This window comes from Cricetulus griseus, chromosome X (genome assembly GCF_003668045.3).
Source record: "Cricetulus griseus strain 17A/GY chromosome X, alternate assembly CriGri-PICRH-1.0, whole genome shotgun sequence".
Taxonomy (NCBI): Eukaryota; Metazoa; Chordata; class Mammalia; order Rodentia; family Cricetidae; genus Cricetulus; species Cricetulus griseus.
Window position 1 is genome coordinate 1,949,357 of NC_048604.1, and position 19,025 is coordinate 1,968,381.

Here is a 19,025-nt window from a genome sequence, read left to right on the forward strand (position 1 = left end):
AAATTGGACATGGCAGACCTCTTGCTTGGATGAACCTGGGTCATATAAACTGCACTTCGATCCTTCCACTGTTTGCCAAGTTAAACAAGGAGCCTCTAACACTTTCATAAGCCTAGGTACTAGGGTGTGGCCAGCTGTTCTAATGACCTATCCTGGACAGCAGATAGAACTAGAAATGTGGCTTTAAGCATGCAGTGGGATGGGTTTACTTGGGGCTTGGCATCCAGCATCTTCCCCCAACTAATCTTCCATAGTACTAAGGAACACTATTCAAGTGGCTGGTGTCCAGCTTATGCTAAAACCTGAGCAAAGAGTACAAGCAGGGCTTCCTGACAGGCCCTTACATGCTCATAGCAGAGACATCACTAGGGAAGGAGCATACTTCTGGAGGTCTGGGAGGCTGACCTTCAAAGATCCAGCACTAAACTGGATGTTGTGAACAGCAGCAGGACAGGAAGCAACATGGAGTGGTTTAGGGTGTGGAGTCCAGGAGTGTTCCCTGATGCCTAAGGCAACTGGTAATATGACAACTTCAACCACATCAGCAAGACAGGGCCTCATTGATAAGCAAGCAAACCACAAAAGCACTTGCACGTAGCTTATGACCATCCCCACCACAAAGATGAGGCTGGTTGTGATGGCTCTGACTGACGAACTTGGAGAGGAGGGACTAGCAAAGGCCCCTGCCTTCTCTGTATGGAAAGATGCCATCCCCAACTACAGGGGTAGTAAGGTAAAGGAGGCCTCAGGCCAAAACCAGTCCTAAAGAGTCACAGGGTCCTCCTGCTTACTGTAAGTTAGCCATGGGAAGACTTCCTAACAAGGAGCCAGGTGGAGACCCAGCTCTACTCTGGAGAACTGGTGAGGACAAGGAAGGTTTGACAGGGTTTCTCTGTATGGCTCTGGCCATCCTGGAACTCATTCTATAGACCAGGCTGGCCTTGAACTCACACAGATCCATCTGTCTCTGCCTCCTGAGTGCTAGGATTAAAGGCATGTGCCAGCACTGCCCTGCTAAAAAGATGTTTCCAAAGAGGCCAAAGACTAGAAAAAGAGAAGGTCAAAGTCCAAGCCATTTGGCAATCAGGGCAATGACAGAAACCAGAGGACACTGGGGAAAGTACAGCTCTCCACTCAAGTATCTCTGCTGTCCAGGTGGATAAGGGCAGTTGGATCCCAAGTTCTCCCTATGGACATAGGAGTCCCATGTCTTAAATGTACTCATGGCAAATAGCAACTGTTTATTGAAAGAAGCAATAGAGGGTTGAGGATGCTGTCCTCAAGCCTGGATGTGGCTCTTTGCATTGAAGGCTAGGTAGTAGATCACTATGCCGATTACTGCAGCCAGCACTTCCGTGGAGACCCAAGGCCCATTCCAGGTGCCCTACAAGAAAAAGACCAAAAGACAGCTCAGAAGGATAGACTAGCCAATCTTAATCACTTGTCCTCAGGACAGACATCAGTGATAGCCCAAAACTTGGGCTGCAGACGAAGACAGCTTTCCCTTAGACTCAACCCAAAAACATTGAGGCATGTCCTGTGTTCTCTGCTTCTAAGACAAGGCCACTTACCCGATGATCCACACTGACTGTAAACAGGGGTGGAATGACGGAAATGTCCTCATTATTTCTCTGAGCCTGTAAGGGAGGTGCTGGGGTCAAAAGGTGCTGGATGGCATGCCCAGATAAGGGAGAAATGAGATGAGCAAGAGACAAATGAGGAAGCAGGGGCAAGAAGAAGGCACCCACTCCTGCTCCATCTAAACTAGGCCCCTAGGGTACTGATGGTACAGAAGTAGAATACAGAGTGATCAGGGTGAGAGGGCTACAGAAACGGGGCATGCCCTTCTTCCTTGGGGCCTCAGAGTTCCCAGATGATACTTGCCTTCCTTAGGAGGCTATAGGACTCTTCATCGAAGAATCTGACCTCATAGGTGCCTGCATGAGCGCTCTTGTGCTCCAGGCTCCATGAAACCTGGTTGGGTATTTGGCAAAGGGTGAGCTTAGCAGACACATGAGGGACTACTGTGCTAGTGCTGACACAAGCACTACTATGAGCAGTGCCTGAGTGATCTATAACCCTGCTTTGAGCCATTTCCCCAACAACCCTGGATTCAGTATCCCTTACCTGATATCGGCCCACATCCTGGCCCCGGGTTACAGGAAACTGTTTTCCACTAACGTCTGCATAAAGAGCCATGTTCTGGATGGGGAGTGAGGACAACAAATCAAGAGTCACATTTTCCTCCTTTCTCTGGGCATACACAGAACCCCCATTGTACTGCCAAAAACAGTACCATGACTAGGCCATTTGAGGGCTATTTTTAGTAGGGGTTGCTATGGAAGACCCAAGGAAAAGGCCTGCCACAAGCCAAAGCCATGGCAGACCATACCCATGGATACTGTCACCATCTTCCTTCATCTATTTCTGTAGATGTGACTAGAGCTAGATCTCCCCTATTACCTGCTTAACCTAACCCTCAGCAACTCTACTAGCTGTACAGGGTAGGATGATAAAAGTGGCCTTGTTGTTTCTTGGATCTTGCTTGAGAGGTGCCAAATGAGGTGTTTAACCCTAGGAGTATTATCCCTCAAAAGGTCCAATTTCTTTTAGATTTTTGGAAAAGCAGGTCAAGGGTTGAGTTTGGGATTCTCAATTTTAACTTACAGAACATTCATACAGACACACTCAGGCAAACTGCAACCAGAAAGAAGATGGAGGGGCATGGGGCCTGACCCTAGTTCTTTCTCCCATTCCAGACATTCATCCAAGAAATAGTGGGGTGTCTACCCACATTACTGCATGGAGGCAAAGCATACCAAGCAGGTCAGGAAAATGCTCTTGAAGTACTTGCTAGGATCTGGCCTCGCTGTGCCCTCATCTCTCCTGCACCCTGTGAATTGGAATCCTTATTCTCCCTGTTGATAGGATCCTCGGGTCACTGTCAACTGCCAGTGAAGAGCACTGCCACCCTCATCTCCCCCCCCCACCCTCTGTGCTGAGTCCCTACTGTCTCACCTGGACCCTGTTCTTGCAAGTCAGTGAGATCTCCACGATGAATACGGTCTCTGTAGAAATGACGGCATCTGAGGTTGTATAGTAAGAAGGGGTGATCTGGGGCTCCAGGCAGGCCTCTGCTGTGGGGAGGAGGCAAAGCCAGTTTGTGTGTTCCAGGGAAAAATCAAAAGGGCTTACCCAGGATCTGCCTCTCAGATTTGGTGAGCTCAGGACACACAAGTCCTTCTGGTCCTGACAGGTGGAGTCTGGGAGATGGATCCCAGTACTCAGCCTGAAGTATAATGGAAGAGGCCAGTAAGGGATGTTAAGACAGGCCAAGGTGGGGTAGGGAAGGCTCTGTAGAGGTGAACCTTGAAGCAAAAACATGGGAGGAGCAGAAGCAGTGTGTCTGAAGACTGCAGAGGCCTGAAGCACTGCAGAAGCCCAGTGGACCAAGACAGCTAATTCAGAGCCATGTACTTAATAGCTTAATGAAAGCATTTTGCAGATAGTAAGTGGGGTGCTGGCAACACACAAAGCTTTCAAAATAAGGGTCTTTAGACCCAGCCAGCTGCCAAGGTCAAGAATGGTCGTAGTGTTTCATGAGAAAAGTAAACTCTGGACCCAAACAACCAAACTGCCCCTGTAAAGTAAGCACCTCTGAGGAAACATGGTTACACAGTATTAAGTAAACACTAAATGGCATATTCCTCATCCAACTGTTTTCTAAATGTGATGTCTTAGAACCCTTTTGTGCCCTGCTAGGCTGGGACTTTTTCCTGTGGAGCCTCTAATAGGTTTTACAGCCAGGTTTTTTTTTTTTTTAAGACATTGCTAGCAACAGACTGGGTGATTCCCTGAGGTAAGAGTAGGAGGGATAAAGGAAGGCTACCTTGTAGGTATGGAAGCCAAGTCCTGCTCAATCTAGGCTCTCAGGTCTGCGGCACTCCTGTAACAACTTCCAAAACACACGTCTGGTTTCCAGATGGAGCTCAACCCCATCACCAGGTGTTACGAACGGCTCACAAATATCAATGGATCTGTGCACAGCTCAATTCTGCTATAAACCTTGGGATGGATATACCAGGGCCTCATGGAAAGTCAAGGCTCTGGGCAGTGAAAGCCTTTGGTGGCTTCTTTGGCCCTCTATCTAAGTTGCCTCGTGCACTTACTCTGCTTCTCTGCCTGGAAAGCCTTTGCTTCCTCTTAGGGAAACCTGGCCTATGCAGCATTGGTTACTCTCTGCCAGCACTATTTCTCACACAGGGAACTGCCAGGTGCTGATAAGGACGCCTCTTGTGCGACTACCTTCTGATACAGGAACCAAGTAAGTATCACCTTCCCGGCTAGATCTGGTGACCGGAGCTTGGTGCGGCTTTGGGGCTCTCCCAAAAGCAGACAAGGAAGGATTTGACTGTTTCTTCCAGCAGCGTGGCTGCCGGGTAAACATATGTGTGGTGCTTCGGTCGCCACAACACGACACCCAGCGGGGTTAGATCCCAGTAGGGACGAGCCCCGGGAAGGACCAGACCCCCGCCTCGCTCACACCCTTCCTCCCCCAGCACCACCTGCCATAGGACAGAGGCTCGCCCGAAACAATGTCCGGCCAGGCCGCTACCTGAGCAGCAAGATAGGCCGGACAGCAGGAGTAGCGCCAGGGCGCCGAAAGATGCCATCGCCGCCATCGCCTCTTCTCTGCCGAAGGGAAAAGAGAGCAAGCCGCCCTGAACATGCGGAGCAGACGAGGAAGCGCGACGCGTAAGCGGCCTCAGCACCCAATCGTGCGCCAGCGGGCTGGGCCGGACCTGGTGACGTCGCTGGCGGCACTGACGTGTCGGCTTCCCCAGCCAGGGTCCCAACTGGTCGTACTTCCCTCCTTCTTCCCCAACAAGATGGCGGCAACAGTGCTCAAGGCACCGGAAGGGGGCGTAGGAACCGGTGAAACCGTGCGCGTGCGTGGTGCTAGCTTTTTCTTACCCTGTACCCCCCCCCCGGACCTCTCGCTGTGCCGAATTCTCGCGAGAACGGTTTCTTAACGTTTTGACCTGTAGAGGTCCTCACTTTCCGTCATGGCGCTGAAGGTGGCGATAGCAGCTGGCGGTGCTGCAAAGACAGTGTTCAAGCCAGCTCTCCTCTGCCGTCCTTGGGTGGTGAGCGGTGAATGGGCGGTGGGATAGCTGAAGGACTCCCTGGGGGATTTCACATCCCATTGAGACCCGCAGTAGAGTAACTGCTGTTTGAGCAACCTGCAGTTCAATTGGCTGTACGGGCCTTAGTAGGGGCGGGGAGACCGCTGCACGCTGGGGTTCATTGGTCGCTTCTGTTGTCAGTGAGGAGGTTGGCCGAACTTGGTTCTATTCTGGGTCCTCGAGGGAGGGGGGTCTGCGACTGGTGACAGGGGCTCCGGAAGAGCTGAAAAGGTGGACCGCAGTGGCTGGGTGTCCTCTTCCTAGCGTCCTTGTGGAAGCCCGCTTGAAGACGTCACGTGTCCTGGCCCGCCTTGCTCTTACCGCCTGGATTGGTGTCTGGTTCCCAGACTCAGTTCCTCCTTTGTCACCTGGCCTAGTTGAGGTGTAGAATGAGCCAATACCACGACTCTGTGTTTGTTTTGATTTTTCGAGACAGGGTAGCCCTGGCTGGCCTCAAACTCACAGAGATCTGACTGCCTCTGCCTCTGCCTCCCAAGGGCTGGCATTAAAGGTGTGTGACACCAATAACTCTTGATCCCTCTCTTACATTCTTACAGCTCTAGATCCCCTGCCTCCCAAGTGGCTTGACACATGATTCTAGCCAAAAGGCCAACAAGCAAGCCCAAAGGCCCTATAATGAGATTTAACCAGGGTTCTGAGCTTAGAAGCCACTGTGGCTTTGCTTCTTCCGTGTTTTTTTTTCCCCGAGACAGGGTTTCTCTATGGCTTTGTAGAGCCATAGAGAGCAGGCTGTAGCAGCAGGCTCTTGTAGAGCAGGCGGGTCTCGAACTCACAGAGATCCACCTGCCTCTGCCTCCTGAGTGTTGGGATTAAAGGCGTGTGCCACCAACGCCTGGCCTTCCGTTTTATTTTGGGGGTCTTTGTTAGCAGGTTTAGCTCCTGGTTAGCACAGCTTAGCACCACCAAGCCAACAACTAGCTCTGGGGAATAACAGCTATGACCTCCAGGCTTTTCTCTACCACTGACCCAGAACATGGCATTAGGCCAGTTCTCTCTCTCTGAGCTCCAGTTTCCCCTCTGTCCAGTGAGAAGAGAGGACTTCATGTTCTCAAAGCATTTGCCAACTCTGACCTTCTAGAATTCCATGTTGCTTGCAGCCTCTTCTACTTACTAGGTTTCTCTGTTCTCTGGGGGAGGGAGCTGCATATGCTTTATGAAATTCTGTTTAAAATATGGACTTCAACTCCTCAACCTGCCACATACGGGGCTTTTTTGATTGGACAACCTGGATTCATGAGGGAGAGCTTTGTAACCCCCTAAAAGAAACAACCCACATCTGTATAGAGCAAGATGAGGAGACTCTGTTTCGGGAGTTTTCTGGGACTGGGACAGAGCCCATTGTAACAGTTTTCACAGGAGTCATCTGTAGGACAGATTCAGCCCTGGCAGTGATGTTGCCTTCTGTGAGCAGGGCTGCATAGATTGTGAGCCACACCTGGTGCAGGCCCTTAGAAGGCTGGCTCAGTGCCACAGCTGAAGTCCAGGAGGAATTAACTGCTGGGAGTTACAGGGGTCAGCCTTGCATCTCCCAAGGACACTAGCTTTGAACTGACTTCTCTTACTGAGAAGCTGGTAGAGTGAGAGGTGGTGTACTTTAGCTCAGCTCCATCCTACTGGGGCCTGTGAACAATTTGCATACCTCCTCTTGGTTAAGCTTTCCAGTAGTTAAATGAAGTTGGTGCCTTCATTCCATGGATTAACTAATTCCCCCTTTTTTGTTTTTTAAAGCAGAGTTTCATGTAGCCTAAGCTAGCCTTGAAATCGCTATGTAGATGAGGATGATCTTGAACTTTTGATCCTCCTAGGTGCTAGGACTACAGGTGTGTACTGCCATGCTGAGCTTCTATTCCATGGATTTTGTAGACACAAAGCCATTTCAAGAGTAGCAGATGGTGGATTTGGACTCAGATATCCTAGGTCTTCATCTGTTTCTTCTTCGTTTTCTGATGTGCTTATTATTCACTTAGGAAATGTTCCTTGTGGTTCCAGCACTGGGCCAGGCACTGTGCTTGGTCTTGGAGTGACAGTGAGAGTGAGAAAAACGTGTGTTCTGTTCTCAGGCTAGGAAGAGAGCTGATAATCAGATGGAGTTACATCTCTTAGATAGGTAGGGGTAAGGTATAAGTAGAATTTAACAGTCCAAGGAAGGCTGCCAGGAGGAAGGGCTATCTATGCTACCTTCTGATACAAGGCATGGAAACCCTGCAGATAAGATGAATCTGATATTGATAAGAACTAGAAAGAAAAGGAAGTTCCACATATACCTGTGACTGTATATGTGGTAAGGGAGCCTTGGGGCTCTGGTTCTAGTACTCAGCCTTCCTAGTTCTCAGCTTGGGCCACTGAGTGCCATTCCTGGATTGTTAGTGCCAGGGTAACTGGGTCTCTTATAATTATGGGATAGAGGAACTTAGTCTTCTGTAAAGAAGACAGGTTCTGTTAGAAAATGGCTATGTTCGGAGCTGGAGAGATGGCTCAGCAGTTAAGAGCACTGACTGTTCTTCCAGAGGTCCTGAGTTCAATTCCCAGCAACCACATGGTGGCTCACAACCACCTTGAATGAGATCTGGTGCCCTCTGCTGGCGTGCAGGCACAAGACTGTATACATAATAAATAAATAAAATCTTTAGAAAAAAAAGAAAAGGAAAATGGCTATTGGATAGAACATTCCAATTGGTGGGTGAATGGCAGACAATCTTCAAGTTACAAGGAAGCACTTAGCTGTGCCATGCCAGTGCCTCCTTCGGTGTTCCTAAGTGAGTGGGGCCCAGCAGAAAGCTTTCCTATGGAGCTGAGGTCAGTGGGTTACTTCTTAGCACCAAGTCCATTTGGCCCAACTTTTTCTCTGAAGCTGTAAGATTGTCACCAGCATGACCAAACATGGCTGCTTCCCTGTCATGTGGTTGGGGACATTCATCATCCATCCAGGATACACCACAAAGCACTTTGCCGTCCCATGTGAAAGCCATCCTAGAGATTTCATGTTATCAGTCCTCCAGAAATGGCTGGTTTTTTTTTTTTTTTTTTTAGGTCATTCCTTAGGGGTGACAGTGCTTATCCCAGGGCAGTGGAGTGCTATATCCTCTACCTCCCCATTTTCATTTATTTATTATAGTGACCATGTACTAGCTTTCTAATAAGGAAAAACATAATGAAATTATTGCTCAGAGTTGGTGACTTGTTGAGATTATCCTTTTGCAGCATTTCAAGTTTACCAGTCTTTTTCCTTCCACATGTTCAATAAGTGGCCAAAAGAGAACCAAAAGCCAATACACAAGTGGGATGAGGACATACAGTTCTGTTTTTGTTTTGTTTTAGAGACAAGACGTCATTCTGTTACCCTTAATGTCCTGGAACTCACTATGTATACCAAGCTGGCCTTGAACTCACAGAGATCCATTTGCATCTGTCTTCTGGGGGCTGGGATTAAAACTATGACATCAGGCTGGGGCATACAGTTTTTATTATGCTGATCCACAAGGAGAGTGAAGTATTGGGCCAACTTTGTCTGGTGCTCCTTTGGAACAGTTGTTGGGAATGGAGGCTTTGGAATGTCCTAGGCACATGATGAGCTGTTTACTGGTTATCATTTCCTCTCTGCCAAGAGCTTAGGTTAGCTCTTTTGAACTTTACTTTTGGGATTGAATAGCTAACATTGGCATCTGGGTTCTCTTTGCCAGGTTCTAGGTGCCAATGAGACCCCCTGGAGGAGCATTTCCTCAGTAAGTACCTGCCTTGGATGTGTGTTTGCACGTGCACGTGTACATGTGAGGGGGAGAGCTGTGCTCATGTATTTCCATGTGAACACATAATGTATATGAGACTATGTGTACTATGTGTATATGTGCCCATGCACACATGACTGTATGTTGTTCCATGGCCCTCCTGTCCTTCCCTTTGAGGCATAGTCTCCAGAGGTCACTCACTCATACCTTGCCTCTGAGTTGTGCTAGACAGAATCCCCAGTGAAAAGAACCTAGTTCCCTGGCCACAGCCTTGTTTCTCCAACCTTGGCTGATCCATGTCTTTTTCTTTTCTGTCTTCCCTCTAGCAACAAACAATTGTGAGTATTCTCTGTATTAGATTTGAGGGGCTCTTAGTTGCTTTGGGGTTAACCCAAGTCCAGGTGGGCTTGGGGTGGTGGTGATGGCTGCTGATCGTGAGCCCCATAACAGCAAGCTTGCCTTGGCTAGCCTGTGGGATTGGTACTGTTGGGAAGAAGGGAACTGGGTACATTGGTGTACCCAAGGGCTCACTTTTACCTTCTCCCTTTTTCTAGCCTCCATCTGCTAAGTATGGTGGGCGGCATACAGTGACTATGATCCCAGGGGATGGCATTGGTCCGGAGCTCATGTTGCATGTTAAATCAGTATTCAGGTATGGAGGGCCTAGACCTTCCTCCCTTACCTTCTCTCCCAGGGAGGGTTGTACTCCATGCTAAGCTAGAAGCTCCCAAGAACCTTGTGTCAAGATGCACAGGGAACTCAGAAGCCCACCAGCTTTACCCAAGTACCTAATGGGGTGGTGGCATAAAACCCTGTCTGTAAACCCAGGCCTTGTTTCCCAATGTTTCTCATCCTGCTAGGCTGATTTGGGCACAAGGAAAGTGGCACCAATCCTGTGGAAGTTAAGTGTGACACCACCACCACCCCCCATGTTTGGCTGGGTGGGTCCAGTTCCCTCTTAGCTGGAGCCAGGTCAAGGTGGGAAGCCAGCAGGAGAAAGACTGATAAAGGCTTCAGGAGGGGTGTGAAAGGTCAGCCTCTTTAGCCTGGCTTTACTGCAGGCATGCTTGTGTGCCAGTGGATTTTGAAGAGGTGCATGTGAGCTCCAACGCTGATGAGGAGGATATCCGAAATGCCATCATGGCCATCCGCCGGAACCGTGTAGCCCTGAAGGGTGAGCTCGGGTCAGGTTGGGGTGCTATACATAATCCCTTTTGCCTATATACTGACTTTTGTGTGTCCTCATGGTTCCAATTTCAGGGATTTTTCTGGTTATTGATGACTCTTATTCTTGGCATCTGGGTAGAGGCTTCTGTGGGCATGTTGACTACATGGTTCTGTTATTTCAATGGCCTGTGTGAGCTTGCTCAGTGGTTTCCTCCCACCTCTTCCGTCACTGAGGCATGCCTCTGCTGGGATCTGTTTTGACCCACAGCTTTTCTTCACAAACTAAGGATATGTATTTTGCCTTCCTGCCTGCTGTAACATGAGTTCTAATAGGTCTTAATAGTAACAGCCCAGTGTCTGATATTAGGGAGTGAAAACTGAAGGATCAGAGAAGCAGAGCAGCAGCACTAGAGCTCTTATCTCTACCAAATCCTCAGATTGAAAGGAGAGTGAGCTCCTGTCTCCTCCTAAGTCTATTCCTCTCTCAGCCCAGCCATCTCACTTCCTGTCTGTCTGTATAGACCTCTGTGGTTAACTAGTGGCTACCTCCACCCTCTGATCTTCAGGCAAGCTTTATTTGTTAGAGTATAAACAAGACATCACCACATTTCTCTATATCCTCTTTTTTTTTCTTTTCAGAGTAGATTCAATAATCTACCCTTATATCCTATCAGCCTGCTGTCTTGGCTCCAAGTGGCATAGTCATGACATTATACATAATGATTCTAACAATCTTTCCTGGGGTTTGCCTTGGTTGCAGGTTAAATTAATTATTCTATGAAGTTTAACCCATCCATTGTTCTTTATGAGGAATATGTTGGCATTTAATAGGCCTTATATGAGCCACAGCTCTTTGGGTCAAGTCAGTCTGGGCAGGGAACAGCTTGAAAGTTGGGTGGGGGAGGTGGTTCTGGTTGGCTGCCAAAAAAGGCTTTTCTACTAATCACCTTCTAGAAGATACTACCTCACTGGCCTCACTGGGCCTCTGTTTTCCTTCCTCTAGATATCTGGGGCACTGTGGCCCAGACATGCTGTGGCCTAGTTGGGGCCCTTTTCAGGCAGCCTCCACCTGCCTCTGAGGTGGGCGTAGATAGCACCTCAGTTTGAGTCCTGGCAGTAACCCTGACCAAGGTCAAATTGTTCACCCCAGCATGGCCAGACAGTTTATTCATAAACAAGCCTGGGTAGTAAGTGGCAGGGTGTCCTGGCTAGCTAGCTATCAAGCATATTTATTAATTTATCTAGTAAATATGTATTGAGTATCTACTATGTGCCAGGTGCTTGTCAAAGTTCTTGAAATTATCAAGGTCATCATGGGTTGCTCTCTCTCTCTCTCTCTCTCTCTCTCTCTCTCTCTCTCTCTCTCTCTCTCTCTCTCTCACACACACACACACACACACACACACACACACACACACACACACACACTTGAACCTCATGGACCTCACAATGGCAGTTACATCCTACAGTCTGAGGAAGTATTTTGCTCCTGAAAACAATCTTCTTCAGTTGGATCAAACTTTGGCGAGCATTCCCTGGGCCAGATAGGGGGCTATGGCAATGCAGCTGAGTCCAGAGGATCCCTCTCTAGCTTATCTATCTTGTTTGTTTTTGTCCTGTAGGCAACATCGAAACAAATCATAACCTGCCACCATCCCACAAATCCCGAAACAACATCCTTCGGTGAGAGCTATGTTCACAGAGCAGTGGCTCAGTGAAGGCCAGGGAGGGCTGTGCTGCCATTGATGAACCTAGCTAGTTGCTAGTTAAGTCTGGTTTGACTTTCTCCCTGTCTCCCTCCCAGTACCAGCCTAGACCTCTATGCCAATGTTATCCACTGTAAGAGCCTGCCAGGAGTGGTGACCCGGCACAAGAACATAGACATCCTCATTGTGCGGGAAAACACAGAGGGAGAGTACAGCAGCCTGGAGCATGAGGTAGGCAAACCTACTTGATCCTCTTTGGTAGGTAGTAGTGATTACAGCCAGGGTCAGAGTTGAGAGAGCTTCAGAAACAAGGAAAAGGTACCCCCCACTCAAGGGGTTGGAAAAGCCAGATATACTCAGTGATAAGGCTGCATGCATCCTGTTGTGCTCCCATTAAGCTGTTTGTTGTTCACTGCCCTCTTTTCAGAGCGTAGCAGGAGTGGTGGAGAGCTTGAAGATTATCACCAAGGCCAAGTCCCTACGCATTGCTGAATATGCTTTCAAGCTGGCCCAGGAGAGTGGGCGTAAGAAAGTAACGGCTGTGCACAAGGCCAACATCATGTATGTCTACTTCATACCTTTCTGCCTACTTTGAACAGCTCCAAAGTAGCTGGAAGAACCTGCTCAGGTCCACCTGCAGGATCTAGGGTATCAGGGGCCACACTTAGGACTGTATCATATTGTCCCTGAGGCTCTGTGTCCTTACTATAGTGAGATATATGGGATTATGCTTATTTTTCCATATGGAGGACAGTCCTCAGGGTTCCATGGTTCTCTGTATACCCTGACTCTCCAGCTGACTGTAGTGAGAGGCCAATCTGGTGTCTTGTATCCCCAACCCCCTCCTATCATCTAGGAAACTGGGTGATGGGCTCTTCCTCCAGTGCTGCAGGGAAGTAGCAGCACGCTACCCGCAGATCACCTTTGACAGCATGATTGTGGACAACACAACAATGCAGGTAATCAGCCCAGCTGGCTCCCTAGCGTCTGCCCACCCTTGGTTCTCATGGCTTGTACAACTCAGCTCACTTTTTTCCCACAGCTGGTATCCAGGCCTCAGCAGTTTGATGTCATGGTGATGCCTAATCTCTATGGTAACATTGTCAACAATGTCTGCGCAGGGCTAGTTGGAGGCCCAGGCCTTGTGGCTGGGGCCAACTATGGCCATGTGTATGCAGTATTTGAGACAGTGAGTAGCTAGGCACAACTCTGCCATCTTTCTCTTTCTCTTGTAGTGGCCTTATGTCATAGTTGGTATCCCACAGTGTTGTGTAGCTTAAGACTAAAGGTTTCTAAAGGAAACACAGACCCATGAGCATCCCCATTCCCTCTCCCAATCCCTAATATGCCTTCATTTTTTGTGTCTGGAATATGCCTCTATACAAGTAGAATCATCTGCTATGCATTCTTCCATTTTCCCACGTACTCACTTCTTTCCTTTTCTAGGCTACAAGGAACACAGGCAAAAGTATTGCCAATAAGAACATTGCTAACCCCACTGCCACACTGCTAGCAAGTTGCATGATGCTAGACCACCTCAAGTAAGTGGTTTCTTAATGTCTAGTCATGAGTCCTCTGGCCAGCCTCTAGGCCCTGAGAACAACCAAAAGCTTGTTCTCTTCATCCCCTAGGCTCCACTCCTATGCCACCTCCATCCGCAAAGCTGTCTTAGCATCCATGGACAATGAAAATGTAAGGCTCTTGTCTACTCTTTGTCCCATGTCCAGTTTCCTCTCCTGTAGCCCATGTTATATTGGTCTGACAAGTCCTATATGCTCCAGCCAGAGACCAGCACTGGCTATGGCCTGTAACGGAAGGGTGGTACTGGCCTCCTAGTACCAGCTCCTTGCACTTCCAACTATTGGAAACAGTAGGTAGCCCTGATCACCATGGGGTTGTGGCAGACTTTGCCCTGATATGTTCAAGCTTCCTGTTTTCTTCCAGATGCATACTCCAGACATTGGAGGCCAAGGTACCACATCCCAAGCCATCCAGGACATCATTCGTCACATCCGCATCATTAATGGCCGGGCTGTGGAAGCTTAATTATCCTTGCAGTTATCTCAACCTGTCCATAGGACCCCCCTTCTCATTCTAGCACTCCTGCTAGCTTGGTGGACATGCTCCAGAATAAAGCCACTTCTGCCCCAGAACTTGGCCATGTGCTTCCTTCATGCCAGGACACCAGTGTTTTGGTTCCCACTTTATTAAGAAAGAAACAGGCACTCTTTCCCACTCAAGACCGTCTGGAAGGATCACAAGTGGACTGGCTGAGATGTGGAACTTGCTCCAGCATTTCTGTCCTGTCATGGGGCAGGAACGAGCACAATAGCACCCAGCAGGGTGGAGGAGCAGTTCCCACAGGGTGATAGAAGTTGCCTGCTTTCCCTCAAGGTACTGTGACCTAGGGCAAAGCTTGCACAGCCCCTGCTGTCCACAGCTCCAGTGAGATCTAGGGGTTTAGCCAGGGGTGCTGGAGGCAGTCAGCAGCACTGGCCCGCTTCTCGGGGATGTACTCCATCATAGGCAACAGGAAAGCACTGAACTGTGTGGCTTGCTCCAAGGGCCACTCATACTTCTCCATGAGTACCTCATATAGGCCCCAGTGCTTGAGGTTGTGGATGTGCCGCAGCTGTCCTGGAGGGTGGGCAACATTAGGCTGTGTCCCCAGTGTTCTCTCTGTCAGAATCAAGGTCCCTAACCTTCTCTCTGCTCTCCTAGCCCCTGTGGCCTAAGCCTACCTATTTGGTCCTTACCTCTGCGGTTGAAGAACTCCCGTGAATAGCGGCCTGAGAGGGCAAAAGCTGGTGGGATGTCTCCCAGAAGTTCCACGATATGAGCAATATGGTCTGTAGGCCAGAGAAGGTTGGGAGTCAGGGTGGGGCAGCTGGAGATCCTAAAGCCAAGGCCAGGATTTGTGTCCCTTACCCTCATCACGACTATAGTCTTCTCCAGAGTGAGGCTCAAACAGGTAGTCACCAGTGGCAAGCTCAAAAGCCTGGAAGGGAAGGGGGAGAAGTGAGGCTATGGCAGATGGCAGGTCCTAGGCATGGAGGCAGCTGGACTAGCATACCATGCATGCTGTGCTCCAGATGTCAGCTGGGGGGCCATACTCAGCACCAATCAGCACCTCCACTGCCCTGTACTGCCGAGTCTGAATGTCCTCAGTGAAGTGTTTGTGCTGGAGGAAAAGGGAACCCTTGGAACAGGAGCCTGGGCCCAGACTAGCCTTCCCCCACAGCCCACTCCTGCCTCTGGTCCATGCACCTGAGCTTCATGGAGCTCACTCTGATTCTTAGAATTCTTCAGATGTTACAGGAGGGACTGTCTAGGTGACCTGAGGGTAGCCCCTTCCTAGTGGCTTCTGTCTCTCGCCATGGGCATAGTTCTGGCCTGGGAGGTCTCTTCTGCTTAAACAGAAAGAAGTTGCTCTGCCAGCTATAGTCAAGGAGACTGCTGGCTCCGTGAGTCCTAGGCCACACCAGAGGTCTAGAGTAGGGCTCCCCAAGACCAAACACTCTTATTCCAAAATGTTCAGCATACCACCCAGCAGGCGTTGCCCAGGTCTGCAATCTTGATCTTGATCTTGTCTGCATTTTGGGGCTCCAGGGGGTTCACCAGAAGGTTGGAAGCACTAAATGGTGCTGGGGAAAGAAGCAGAAGAGAAACTGATCTGGCCCTGCTCTTTCTGGCCCCGACTATCCACTACCCACTGTTCCCCAAACTTACTGCTAGGGGACAGAAGACCCCCAGTCTCACGCTGATTAGATGAGCCTGAGAGGATGGAGCAGGAAGCCGTGGAGAACAGAGACCCCGAAAAACCTGAGGTCTGTGAACTGGGACTAAAGCTGCGGTCACCCCCAGGTGCAGGGGAAGAAGAGGCTGGAGAGGGGCCAGCCCTGGTGCCCTCCGGGTGGCAGCCTGAAGAAGAGGTGGAGCCGCTGCCCCGCTCTAATCTTGAGCCGGAGTCTGGGGAGAAGGGGCAGAAGTGCACCTTGAGCAGAGACCTGTATTCCACTTGCATGCTTAGTAACCCAGTGCCCTCTCTGGCCCCTCACCCTCAGCCTGTACTGCCGCTTCCATGGCCTCCAGCCTCTGCAAGTCCCGCAGCCGCTCCTCCAGCAGCCGCTTCTGTTGCTTTCTTTTACGCCTCATCTTCTTCCTCTTATTTTTGGATAGCTTACCAGTCTGCCACCAGAGTGAGGGTCACCTCCTTAGTTTCTCTGCCTAGCCCTGGACCCCAGAACTAACTCCTATGGGGGTGTCAGAGAAATGGTGGTACTACCTTTTGTCTCACCCTTAGTGCCAGCCCCTCATCCATTTCTCTGCCTTTCCTCCTATCTTCCTACTCCCTAAAGCTTTGTTGTTTGGGAGAATGTGGTGGGCCTGCCCTAAATTGCTCCTTGTCCACTCCTAGCTTAGATGAAGCGGCCTGAAATAGCCATTTGGTGAAGGCACAGTATCTTTCCATTGAAGTGATAGTGGGTCACCAGAAGCAGTTTGGAGCACATAGCCCACTGTTGTATAATCACTCTTTTCTCATGTACCCAACTATTTAGAGATGCCACTGCAGAAGTTCATAAAGTGGAACAGGTGTGGCTGAGGAGCCCAGCCCTGAGGATATGGCTCATCTGCCTTGGATGGGAAAAGGAAACAGGGAAAGAGGGATGCCACAACTTACCAAGACCTCCTGGGGGGCGGTGCTGACTACGGGGTAGGGGTTAGGGAGAGAAAAAGAATAGTAATTCAGGTAGGGATTGTGGCCTGAGTCCTGGCAAGAGTCCCCACACATGCTCTTGGTACCTGTGGAGCGGGATGGGGGCTGGGCCCCTGACTGCTGCCACTCTGTGGCTTCAGCAGCCAGGTGCCTGATGTAGGCATCTCCAACACACAGTAGGATGTTCTCAGGCTTGATGTCCGTATGGATGATCTTGCACTTAGTATGGAGGTAATCCAGACCATGTAGCACCTGGTGAAAGCTATAGCTGAACCCCAGCAGCCACACCCAGCCAAGCTGTGTAGCCTGGGGCAGCACCTACCTGCCTAACAATGCTCTTAACACAGGGTACAGGCAGGCCCTGGTAGTTGGACTTGATGATCCACTTGAGGAGCTGGTGGCCCAGGACCTCTAGCACCATGCACACATCTGGACTTGGAGTGAAGGGCAGCCAGCAACACAACTAATGCACAGGCTTACCTACCCTCCAGCACAGGAGCGCCTAGGCTCCTGTGGTGCAGAGGTCAGGAAAGCAGGACTTTCTCTGGACCATCTTGGTGGCTATCACTGTCTCAGTTTATTGTTTATAGTGTTTCTGTCACCAGCAAAGGTATGCCAGTTGGGATGGTACCTTTTATCATCTTAGAGATGCCTCTCAGACCAGCCTTACTCTTCTGTCTGCCCAATTGTTCAAAAGGCCTCAAAAGCAGCCTTTTATATTTTGGGGGTCATTCAGCAGTGTCCTACTGTGATACCCCAACTCAAAAACACAAATGCTCAAAGGGCATTGTGGGGTTGCTTCATGGGATGTCTCTGTAAGGGCTGAGTCCCATGGTGCAGACCAGAAGTCTGGGGTCCTTTGACTGCCATATTGCTCATCCTTTGAAGGATACGGACTCCATTAACTCCTGAGATCCTGAAGTCATCAATGAGTTGAACAATGGTCTCTCTTTTGGGGTCACTAGGGTCACTGTCCCGGACCTGGAACAAAAAGGCAACGAGCCACAGATGGCTCCAACCTGTTCCTCACCAGCTGCTCAACTCCTCTTAAGCACTTCTTGCCCCCTTTCCCAGTCCAGCTGGGGCCCACTTAGAGAGGCAACTGCCTCTTTTAGGTGTCTGCCCTCCAGGTCCTCTTACTTGGCAGAACCAGCTGGAGCTGCCCCGCCCCACTCTGCAGGGCCCCAGCAGGCCCTGCACCCACATTGCCAGGCCCAAAGCAGTTTGAGAAGCTGGGAACAGTAGGGGAGGCGCCTCACACATTTCAGGAGCTTGATCTCATCCACAGCTGTCTCTGTGTAATGCCCTGCGCTCTTCACTACTTTCAGGGCCACGAAGCGCTTGCGCCTGTAATATGGAGACCCTTATAGGCTACCAGTCTTTGCCAGACTCACATGGTCATGGTGGTAGCCTCAACCAAACCCACAGGCAGATCCCAGCTACTCACTGAATATCCCAGCAGAGCCAGACTGTAGAGAAGTGGCCCCAGCCTAGCTTGCGCACCACATGGTACCGTCCATTGAACAAATCACCTATCTTCACTGGGTAGTAGCCACCTGCAGAAGGAAGCCGATAGATCAGAGTAGGGCGTCTCTCTCCTATCCCTCAAGATAGCCTAGTCCTGCTGATCATCTGTCCCATGAGAGGCCTAGTCTCTGGGCAACTTCTTCCTCCCAGGCTGTCCTGAACCCCTGTGTCAATCTGGTGGACCACATGCAGCCAAGGTCAGGCCTTACCCCTGCAATAGTCCTTGGGATCTTCCTGCTCTTCCTCATCAGAGCCCAGGAACCCCTGTAGCAACGGAGGTGCCGGTGTGGCTGGAGCTAATTCAGACCCTGAGGACTCCGGCCCACAGGAAGTCTGAGAGCTGTGGGTGAAGAGGGAGGACACAGGCAGTAAGCTCATAAGGTGTATGGGACCTCCGTCTCCCCAGCCTGGTCATACCTGCTGCTACTGCCACCACAGTCCACACCACCACTACCACCAGCATTGGCACTCATCCTGGTGTTGCAGCCCAAAGCTCTGTTGCACTGGACCACTGTTCCTGTGGGGCCTAGCTGTGGCCAGTACATTTATAGCCTCTGCCGCTGATCTCACCCGTCTTTATAAATAGCCTCCCAGCTGCTCAGCTGTGGGCAAGGTATGCAGCATAGGGAGGGGGCAGTGCACCGATAGCTGAACCCTTCTGTCTCACCCATACTCTAGAGACAGAAGGGGCCACCAAGCTGGGGTTATAATAGAGACTCAGCCTCTAGGTCAATTCCCCAAAGTCCAAGACCAACCAAGAAAGACATCTACATGGTGATAGAGCAGTCTGGAGCTCCTACACCCTAGGACTGTGGGGAGAGGAGACTCCTATGAAAGAATGTGGTTGACATGGTGACCAGATCCTTAGGATGAGCTCTCTCCAAATGCTGTATGTCACTTGATGTATTCTAGAACTTCCCACTTAACCCATGTGAGTATCCTTCTGGAAGTGACCCCTGCTAAATCCATCTGAGTC

General features: G+C 50.1%; 3 protein-coding genes across 11 annotated transcripts; 1 reads left to right on the plus strand and 2 right to left on the minus strand.

The window, feature by feature from the left end:
• Positions 1–1,211: 1,211 nt before the first annotated feature.
• Positions 1,212–4,885, minus strand: Ssr4 (signal sequence receptor subunit 4). Of its 4 annotated transcripts, none has more exons than XM_027432419.2 (6): positions 4,616–4,885; positions 3,019–3,137; positions 2,128–2,202; positions 1,885–1,974; positions 1,572–1,637; positions 1,212–1,384 (listed from the first exon to the last, which is right to left on the minus strand). In XM_027432419.2, exons 1-6 carry the CDS (start codon positions 4,680–4,682, stop codon positions 1,280–1,282), a joined length of 522 nt encoding a protein of 173 aa, XP_027288220.1. In that variant the 5' UTR covers positions 4,683–4,885; the 3' UTR covers positions 1,212–1,279. The 4 variants fall into 4 exon arrangements, with proteins under 4 accessions (XP_027288220.1, XP_027288221.1, XP_027288218.1 ...); XM_027432420.2 differs by having other exon boundaries at positions 1,572–1,651; positions 4,616–4,828; XM_027432417.2 differs by having other exon boundaries at positions 3,019–3,134; positions 4,616–4,818.
• A 110-nt stretch (positions 4,886–4,995) lies between these two features.
• Idh3g (isocitrate dehydrogenase (NAD(+)) 3 non-catalytic subunit gamma) lies at positions 4,996–13,958 on the plus strand. 5 transcript variants are annotated; one of them, XM_027432413.2, is made up of 13 exons: positions 4,996–5,147; positions 8,888–8,929; positions 9,259–9,270; positions 9,487–9,584; positions 9,994–10,106; positions 11,722–11,782; positions 11,904–12,036; positions 12,233–12,366; positions 12,662–12,764; positions 12,848–12,994; positions 13,252–13,346; positions 13,437–13,497; positions 13,750–13,958. In XM_027432413.2, exons 1-13 carry the CDS (start codon positions 5,067–5,069, stop codon positions 13,849–13,851), a joined length of 1,182 nt encoding a protein of 393 aa, XP_027288214.1. In that variant the 5' UTR covers positions 4,996–5,066; the 3' UTR covers positions 13,852–13,958. The 5 variants fall into 5 exon arrangements, with proteins under 5 accessions (XP_027288214.1, XP_035305864.1, XP_027288215.1 ...); XM_027432415.2 differs by having other exon boundaries at positions 5,090–5,154; XM_035449973.1 differs by lacking the exon at positions 9,487–9,584.
• Positions 13,959–14,010: 52 nt separating this feature from the next.
• Positions 14,011–18,574, minus strand: Srpk3 (SRSF protein kinase 3). Of its 2 annotated transcripts, XM_035449972.1 has the most exons (16): positions 18,467–18,574; positions 18,259–18,389; positions 17,970–18,078; positions 17,782–17,869; positions 17,416–17,503; positions 16,845–16,951; positions 16,609–16,774; positions 16,487–16,512; positions 15,864–15,993; positions 15,727–15,774; positions 15,535–15,627; positions 15,349–15,449; positions 14,879–14,986; positions 14,734–14,803; positions 14,562–14,654; positions 14,011–14,442 (listed from the first exon to the last, which is right to left on the minus strand). In XM_035449972.1, the coding sequence occupies exons 1-16, from the start codon at positions 18,520–18,522 to the stop codon at positions 14,258–14,260; spliced, it is 1,599 nt and encodes a 532-aa protein (XP_035305863.1). In that variant the 5' UTR covers positions 18,523–18,574; the 3' UTR covers positions 14,011–14,257. The 2 variants fall into 2 exon arrangements, with proteins under 2 accessions (XP_035305863.1, XP_027288213.2); XM_027432412.2 differs by having other exon boundaries at positions 15,535–15,774.
• Positions 18,575–19,025: the final 451 nt, after the last annotated feature.

Bases quoted from the DNA above. Each gene is read 5' to 3' on its own strand.
- Idh3g (XM_027432413.2), top strand. From the start codon at position 5,067: ATGGCGCTGAAGGTGGCGATAGCAGCTGGCGGTGCTGCAAAGACAGTG. The intron at 11,783-11,903 runs GTGAGAGCTATG...TCTCCCTCCCAG, and splicing joins TCCCGAAACAACATCCTTCG to TACCAGCCTAGACCTCTATG. The intron at 12,367-12,661 runs GTATGTCTACTT...CCTATCATCTAG, and splicing joins GTGCACAAGGCCAACATCAT to GAAACTGGGTGATGGGCTCT.
- Srpk3 (XM_027432412.2), bottom strand. From the start codon at position 18,522: ATGAGTGCCAATGCTGGTGGTAGTGGTGGTGTGGACTGTGGTGGCAGT. The intron at 18,390-18,466 runs GTATGACCAGGC...CTTCACCCACAG, and splicing joins TGTGGTGGCAGTAGCAGCAG to CTCTCAGACTTCCTGTGGGC. The intron at 15,450-15,534 runs GTAAGTTTGGGG...TTCTTTCCCCAG, and splicing joins GGGTCTTCTGTCCCCTAGCA to CACCATTTAGTGCTTCCAAC.
- Ssr4 (XM_027432419.2), bottom strand. From the start codon at position 4,682: ATGGCGGCGATGGCATCTTTCGGCGCCCTGGCGCTACTCCTGCTGTCC. The intron at 3,138-4,615 runs GTAGCGGCCTGG...TCCTCCCCACAG, and splicing joins CGGCCTATCTTGCTGCTCAG to CAGAGGCCTGCCTGGAGCCC. The intron at 1,638-1,884 runs GCAAGTATCATC...CCTCCCTTACAG, and splicing joins CCTATAGCCTCCTAAGGAAG to GCTCAGAGAAATAATGAGGA.